This window comes from Leptonychotes weddellii, chromosome 6, assembly GCF_054177405.1.
Source record: "Leptonychotes weddellii isolate Sample4059 chromosome 6, ASM5417740v2, whole genome shotgun sequence".
NCBI classification, from domain to species: Eukaryota; Metazoa; Chordata; class Mammalia; order Carnivora; family Phocidae; genus Leptonychotes; species Leptonychotes weddellii.
Window position 1 is genome coordinate 29,075,018 of NC_138374.1, and position 8,900 is coordinate 29,083,917.

An 8,900-nucleotide genomic window follows, 5' to 3' on the forward strand; every position below is an offset into this window, starting at 1 on the left:
TTTTCCTCATCTTTTCCTATTTTCAACTTTGGCCCCCTAAATCTGTATCTCTAGCACAGACCTTTCTCCTGAGCTCCATGTCACTGTTCACATGTACCTTGTATCCACCAAGGGGTTCATCTGGCACCAAAAAACTGAACTCTTAATCTTCCTTCTTCTGCCCCTACCTCCCCACATCTACTCTCACCCTCTCTGATCTGGGTTATTATGATGGCCTCCTGCATAGATTTCTTGCCTCTCCTCCCACTGGTCATTCCTCCAGACATCCATGAATTTATCTTTCTAAAATGCACATCTGGGGCACCTGGGTGGCTCAGTCGGTTAAGTGACTGCCTTCAGCTCAGGTCATGATCTCGGGGTCCTGGGATCGAGCCCCACGTGGGTCTCCCTGCTCAGCGGGCAGCCTGCTTCTCCCTCTCCCTCTGTAGCTTCCTCTCCTTGTGCTTTCTCTCTCTCTCTCTCAAATGAATAAATAAAAATAAAATAAAAATAAAATGCACATCTGATTAGGTCATCTTCTTCCTTAAAAGCCTTCAGTGGTATCCCATCTAATAAGCACCAGATTCCTTAACATGATGCTTCATGACCTGATTCTTGGCTTCCTTTCTAAAAACCTCTTTTTTATATGTTTATTTTTTTTTGTAATCTCTGCACCCAACATGGTGCTCAAACTCATGACTCTGAGATCATAAGTTGCACAGTCTTCTGACTGAGCCAGTCAGTGCCCCTCTAAAAGCCTCCTACATTTTTTTCACATGTTTCACATGTCTATTTCCCACACAAGTGCTATCCTCCTAGCATTTGCACACTCAACTCTCTTCTTGAAATGTTTTCCCATCTTGTTTTTGATGAACTTCCTCTCATTTCTCAAGATTATCTCAGTGTTTCTTTCAAACTACTCTGAAACCTCCTCTGCCCCAATGTAAATTTAAGGGCTCTTTCTTACATACTCTCATAACACATTGGTGTGCATTCATCATGTATTATGATAAATGCTTTGTTTACTTATGGCTCTTCCCCTACTAGACTCTGAACTCTGAGGTGCCAGATAGATTCAGCTGGAATTACCTCAGCTATCATTGCTCAAATGAAAACCTCACCCTTGTGTGAGTGTGTGTGTGTGTGTGTGTGTGTGTAAAGCCATATGGAGATATTTGAAAAAAATATGTACATATCAGGAAAAGTGTTTCAGATAGTGATCATCCTTCTAATATAAAAAGGCCATAAATTAGTTCTATTATTTACAAAAATGAATTCCATTTCATTCAAACTACAAAATAATGAAAACAGGTTTCTAAAATCTCTTATTGTAACTGATTCTAAATATATTCACCCAGAAATTTATGGTATTTGAAAATAATTTAAAGACTTGGAAATGTGGCTTTTAACTCAGTGTCAGTTGAAAACAATGTTCTAACAAACACTAAATGAATGCTTCCTGAATCTTCCTTCACACATGGTCCTGAAGAGAGGTGGCAAATCAGCTCTTTTGAGAAGTTCTGGCGATTGACAGGATAGGAAAGGTGAATGTAAGGTAAATACAAGTGAAGAAAAAAACATCTAGAGCATGAATCTTACTGAAAAATTTCCTCAGAATTGATACCCAATTTGAATATGATTCTCAAAATCCATCTTCTCTAGGGAAGTACTCAATCTTTAACCTCACGGTAGGGAAATTCTTTAAGATAGGTCATTTCCACCATGCAGAAAAATGTTCCTGGCCCATCCACAAAGGTCAGTAGATTCATCTTACTTTTAATTCTTCAACTGTGGTTTCAAATAATGTGCCTTACAGTAGAAATGGTGTCATAGGTATTTCTATTAATCAGAAAGTCTTAGTACATTTCATTGAATGCAGAGGCAATTAATTAAGATCAAAGAAGTAAGTTTAAAATTATTTCTTTCTGAATAATGTTTGAAACATTATTCATGATCATGATATAAACTTTGTCCTTCATTTGATTATCCTTAAAAATTCACCTTTTAATATGACAGGGTCAACACGGAAAGCCTGTGTCTTTCCTGAATCTTTCATAGCGTCCCTTTAACATAGTAGATTTAAATTTAATGACTAAGAATCCTACTAGTGGTAGAATTTTTATTTAAAATTATATTATAAATTGTTTATAAAACATGTTATTTTATTATGCTTTTCTCATCTTAATTTTTTCATACTTTTTAATGTTTCTTTACATTTTATAGATAAACTCATTGGAGTTCATTGTACCAATGGAATTAACAGAACAGGATACCTGATATGTAGGTAAGAATGATATAGGTGCTAAATTTTCAAGTCTGTCTTCTTGAGAAGAAGATTTTAAAATTCAGGCTTACTTATCCTGTAAAATTAAAATGATATTTTTAATTCAGGTACCTTATCGATGTTGAAGGCTGGGATCCAGATACAGCAATTCAAGGTATTTTTAGAAAGTTCAGCTAAAAGGGAGGACCAATGTTATGAAAATGTCTAGTGCCATGTAATTGAATATGGATTAAAATATGGATAATAATGATTTTTTCTTTTTTATTCTAGTTACTACCTTTCTGTTAATACCTTTTCAACTTAATACATTTTAACTAGATTTTTCGTATAGCTATTTACTCAAAAAAAAAAAAGAAAAGAAAACATGGGAACATTAAAAATTAAGGTAGTAATGTTTTTATATTAAAATATCTATACATTTTTAGGATCTCATCACTGCTACCATAATAAATCATTTTATTACATAATCTGTTAGTTGGTGAGCGAAATTCAAGGATCTTGTCAAAAAATTTATCTCATTAATTTTATTTGATCAACATTAATCCTTCATTGATTATTCTTAGCTTTTGGTGAGGCCCGTGGTCATCGAATAGATGGATGTGTGTACTTAAAGGATCTCAAAACTCGACCCATGAGAAGGTAAATTTTAAACTGGACTGTGAGTTGTATCTTATCCAAGGATCTTATTCCTTTAGTAGATTTCTTTCTTATCCTTTGCAGGTTTCTTAAATTAAAACCTTTGTTACACTCTCATTGTTAAATATAAAAACCCAAAGAAAACTAATATGCATATCATTAGGTCACTCTGCTGGCCATAACTGATTTTTGTGTTAAATATATTCAGAAGTTTTAGGAAATTATCCTAAAGAATGTTAATCATAGTTAAAATCTACCATTGTTACCCTGTCAAAAAATTCAGACTTTGTCATCTCCTAAATTGAGCGTCATAGGGCATGGAAGAAATTATTTTGAACTGGAAAAGCTTTAAGTATACAGGTATTACCAGTCAGTCACCTTTACCATATCAGAGGAGCCTTGAGATGCCTCTCCTAAAATGGTAGTCTTTGACTTGGCGATATAGTAGATATAACTGGAGAATGTTTTAAAAAGACAGATTCCTAGGGCCCACCATTTAAGCTACTAATTTAATAGGTTTAGTGTGGTGTTTAGGGAGAGAAGTGTCAGGAATTTGATTTTTAAAAGATTCTCATGATTGGGAGCCACGTGCTAGACCATATACATTGACTAAGTAATTCATGGACTGCGAACCTTAGTAAACTGAAAAATGTACCCTTTAGTAAGTAAATGGTTTAACTTCCTTGATAGAACTCTTGATCATCATCTATTATAATAGTTTGAGATTGCCTTTTAGAAATAGCAGCTCAGGGTCTGACTGGGTCTGACTCTTGGTTTCAGCTGAGGTCGTGATCTCAGGGTCATGAGGTAGAGCCCCACGTGGGGCTCTGTGCTGAGTGTGGAGTCTGCTAAAGTTTCTCTCTCCCTCTTCCTCTGCCCCTCCCTGTCTCACGCGTGCTCACGCTCTCGCTCTCTCTCTCAAATAAATAAAGGAATCTTAGAAAAAATAGAAATAGCACAGTTTATTTTAATAGTAAATAGATAAAAGATGCATTTGCTTCTTGAGGTCTATACTGATTCATGGTACTAAGACTATGTATCATCATAGAGGAACATATTTTTCTTTGGTAAGAAATCCTTTGCCCACTTTAAAAACTACCTCAAGCAGGACACCTGGGTGGCTCAGTCGATAAGCGTCTGACTCTTGATCTCAGCTCAGGTCTTGATCAGGGTCGTGAGTTCAGGCCCCACATTGGGCAGAGCCTACTTAAAACAGACAGACAAAAAAAACCCCATCAAGCAGGAGCACCTGAGTGGCTCAGTTGGTTAAGCGTCTGCCTTTGGCTCAGGTCATGATCTTGGGGTCCTGGGATCGAGCCCTGAAACAGGCTCCCTGCTCAGTGGGGAGTCTGCTTCTCTCTCTTCCTCTGCCCCTTCCGCCCCTGCTCATGCTCTCTCTGTCTCTGTCTCTCTTTCTCTCAAATAAATAAATCTTAAAAAAAACTACACCAAGCAAGTTACCTAGACAAAAAATTTAAGATGGGCCAGGATACAACTTGCTTGTTTATTCACTTTGAGAGTGAAATTGAGTAATTCAACAAATATTCATCGAATATCTGATATGTTCTAGGCACCATTCTGGATGCTGGGGACATAGCAGCGAACAGAACAGAGTAAAATATAGAGCTTATATTCTAGTTGGAGGCAAACAATAAACAATTTAAATAAGTAAAATATGTAGCTTGTGATTCAGTGTTAATTACTATGGAAGAAAGTAAACCTGGAAAGGGGAATGGAGGATGTCAAGGTGATGGTGGGGAAGGTTGAGATTTAGAAGGATCACCAAGGAAGGCCTCACTAAAAAGGTGACATGTGACTAAAGCCCTGAAGGGAGAAAGAGAGCAATCCCTATGATTAGGTTTGACTTTTGACCCTACCCAGCGTGGACCCCGTTGTCAGCCATCTTCAGTGTCCTTACCAGGACCCTAGATTTGTTCATTCCATTGACTTTCCATTTGGCCAGTATGGTAATTCCCAATTTTGGGAATTTTCAACAGCTTCCCTTCCTGAGCTGATAAGTATCATAGTCAAACTATATTAAGTTTAGCTATAAATTAAAATTATCTAATACTCCTTTACTGCTGATGTTTGTTAAACTAGACAGATTAAAGAAAAGTAAGTGGAGAGAAAATGCAAAGGTAAGAAAATGGGCAGTTAGAGACCACTTGTTAAAGAAATTTGGCAAGAAATGGAAAGAGGATAAACATCCATAGGAAACTGTAGGATCTGTTTGCTCATTACTATGACCATACAACAAATGTGAGTGATACTCTGACTAACCATTCCAGAATTTAAGCAATAATATAATATCTGCTATTCTGTGCTTTAAAGTCCTTTGCAGATTGTCTGCAAATACGAGACTAAGCAACATTGCCATCTTATAAAAACCACCAACTGACTGTGACCTACTTCCCCAGAGCCTTGGCCCTTAAGATCCTAGGATAACGTATGTAAATTTAAGCCAGAGACTACTGGTTGCAAAAAACAAGAGATGTAAAGCTGTGCCCAGACTGAACCAATGCAAGAGGAAGTTACTTTTGGAAAGACTTTGTAAGTTCTAAATTTGAAATAAAGACCCAAAGTCCCTTCCTATTTGTAGTTCCATCCCTCTCCTTAACCCAGCACTATAACTGTTCACATCCATATAAGGAGAAAGCAGTGTGGATTAGAGAGAATTTTTTTGGAGAGAATTTGCTGCCACCTTTACCTTTTTCCTGAAAATTCTTTGATCTGATCATGATTTGTAAGACTCTTGAAATTCATGTACCAAATAGGGAAAGTAGACATTATTTACTTATATCCTTGCCTTTAGAGACTAACTAAATTCAGAGTCTGAAGGTAATTTCTTATGAAATTCCTATGAATAAATTCAGAGTCTGAAGATATTTCTTTTTTTTTTTTTTTAAGATTTTATTTATTTATCTGATAGACACTGAGAGAGGGAACACAAGCAGGGGGAGTTGGAGAGGCAGAAGCAGGCTTCCCGCTGAACAGGGAGCCCAATGCGGGGCTCCATCTGAGCAGAAGGCAGGTGCTTAACGACTGAGCCACCCAGGCGCCCCTGAAGATACTTCTTATGAATGAAGATGAAAGCAAAATCTGAAAGTTTTCTGCTTCCCTTTGAGCTAATTGCTAATTCTTTTTAAAAAATAGTCTCATTATGATTAGCCACTCGTAAAAAGAGGGTATCTCTCGTTCAACTTCTTTTAACTATCCAGAATTCAGCTGGCTCACAGAAAATTCTACCTACTACCCTCCCAAAGGATTGTATTTATTGAGAACTTTAGACTTGGAGAAAGTAAAAACTTTCTTCCAAAGCTTTAGTAAAGTTTTTGTAGCCAACTAGATTACAGCTAAATACCTCCCTGTTGTGGGTGTGAGTGCTCACTTGATGTTTTTCTCATTAGATTCACAAACACCTAATCATTGTCTACTCCACCCTTCAAAGCTTAAGCTTTGAATACTTCAGAAACTCTTCACAGGGCATCATGACTATGGGCTTATTATTTTTTCTTGCCTTTTCCATTTGGGTCTTTGCTTCAGTGTGAACCTGGCTTGGCCCTAAAGATTGTACATTCTATAAAGGGCAGCAAACTGTTTCTTAAAGAGCCAGATAGTAAGTACTGTAGGCTTGCAGGCCATGTCGTCTCTGTTACATATCTGCCACGGTAGCCTTAAAACAGCCATAGACAACATAAACAAATAGGCTGTGTTCCAGTAAAACCTGTTTACAAAAACAAATTGCTTAGCTTCCTAACCCCTGTTCTAAACTGTTCCCATTTGCTGTGGGTTAATTTTATTTCCTTCCCTTGGTGCTGGAATAAAATACATCTGCACTTTGTCTTGTTATAACATGAAGAATATGCTATACTGTCACTTTCTCCAGGTTACTCTCCTGGTATCTACCTGAACCTTCTAGATGTCTTAAACACCTGGCTCACATTATCTTTTTTTTTTTTTTTTTGAGTTGAGATTTGTAAAACATGAAGTTAACCAGTTTAAAGTGAATGATTGCATGGTATTTAGTACTTTTACAGTGTTGTGTGACCACCACCTTTATTGAATGAAAAACATCTTCATCACCCCAAAAGAAACCCCATATCCATAAAGCATTTGCTTGCCAATAACCCCTTTCCCCAACTCCTGACAGCTACTGATCTGTCTTCTGTCTCTATGGGTTTACCTATTGATAATTCCTGTAAATGGAGTCATACAATAGACTGGCTTCTTTCACTTAGCATCATGTTTTTAAGATTCATCTATGTATAGCATATATCGGTACTTCATTTCTTGTTATGGCTGAGTAATGTTCCATTGTATATGTACTACAATCTGTTTATTCATCTGTTGATGGACATTTGGGCTGTTTCCACCTTTTTTTTTTTTTTATTTAAAGATTTATTTATTTATTTATTTGAGAGAGAGAGTGAGAGAGAGAAAGAGCACAAGAGGGGGGAGCGGGAGAGGGAGAAGCAGACTCCCTGCCGAGCAGGGAGCCCGATGCGGGACTCGATCCAGGGACTCCAGGATCATGACCTGAGCCGAAGGCAGTCGCTTAACCAACTGAGCCACCCAGGCGCCCGGGCTGTTTCCACCTTTTAAACCTCACTTTTTATTTATTTTTTTGTGATAATTATTTTTTTGTTTAAATTCAATTAATTAACATATAATGTATTATTAGTTTTAGAGGTAGAGGTCAGTGATCCATCAGTCTTATATAATACCCAGTGCTCATTACATCACGTGCCCTCCTAAATGTCCATCACCCAGTTTACCCCATCTGTTTCCACCTTTTTGCTATTGTGAATAGTGCTACTATGAATATATGTGTATATGTATTTATTTGAGTACCTGTCTTCAATTTTTGGATTAATGGGTATGAGAGACCAGTGATTCTCAAATATGGCTATTTGGGGGTTACTTGAGGGCTTGTTAGATGTAGACTTCTTTAGCTCATCTATATCTGGTGGTGAATCAGAATGTCTGAAGAAGGACCTAGGAATTTTTTATGTTTTTTGAATGCATTCAGAATGATTTCTGTTGCCAGTAGGTCACATTTGAGAATCACTATAATAACAAGCTTAGGTTTCAGAATTGAAATTAATAGGCCAAATTGCTGAGCTAAAACCAATATGATGAGATTTATGGAGAAAGAGGTATAATCCTACAATTGTTGATTTTTTTTAAATTGCACTGACAAGATGTGGAGGCCTTAGTAGTTCAGATGATAAAAAGAGGAATTTTACTTGATGTAGTATGATGCAGCTGATTAAAAAGCCAATGTACTTTAAAGGTTGGCATTTAAAGTTTCAGATTGAGGTTAAAGGAGATAGTAGTTTTACTATACATATGGTTCTGCCACATTTCAAGTATTGAGTTCAGTTCTATAGATCACAATTTTAAATCACTGAGAAACCAAAAGTGAGTGATAATCGAGTCTCAGCTCTCCTATAACATAGCACTGGGCAGTTAAGTTCTTTCAGCGCTTTGGTTTTTGACCTCCACAAAGAGAGAAATTAGTAATAGATTTTTCAGGTGCCCTTTGGCTCCCAAATGCAATGAACAAAATTTTCATTGACCCTGGTTATTGCTTTTATAGAAGTGAATTCCCAGCGTACAAGAAGGGAGTGTGGGAAGTGTTAAATGGGACATAAACACATCAGGTGTTTGTTTTTTGAAGCACGCAGGTAGAGATGTAGCTCCAGAGCCTAAAATTAGAGCCAAAGGCAGCAAGACTTTAACAATTTATAAAATTCAATATTTATATAATATTTTTCCAACTTTATTGAGCAATACTTTTCAAATACTTGTATATATTTAAAGTGTACAGCATAGTTATTTGATATATGTATATATTGTGGAATGATTACTAAGAACAAAACAACACATCCACCACCTCACTTAACTCTTTTTTTGTGGTAAGAATGCTTAAGATCTACTCTCAGCAAAGACATGTATCATATGATCTCACTGATATGAGGAATTCTTTTTTTTTTTTTTT

At 36.7% G+C, this 8,900-nt stretch overlaps 1 protein-coding gene across 2 annotated transcripts in view; it reads left to right on the top strand.

Annotated features, from left to right (window-relative positions):
• The window catches only part of LOC115941704 (uncharacterized), a 51,986-nt gene that overhangs the window by 26,583 nt on the left and 16,503 nt on the right, over positions 1-8,900 (top strand). For both annotated transcript variants that reach the window (XM_031030626.2, XM_031030625.2), the window contains exons 5-7: positions 2,203-2,263; positions 2,371-2,417; positions 2,827-2,902. In XM_031030626.2, the coding sequence (XP_030886486.2) occupies positions 2,203-2,263; positions 2,371-2,417; positions 2,827-2,902 (184 nt within the window). The remainder of the gene's footprint in view (positions 1-2,202; positions 2,264-2,370; positions 2,418-2,826; positions 2,903-8,900) is intronic.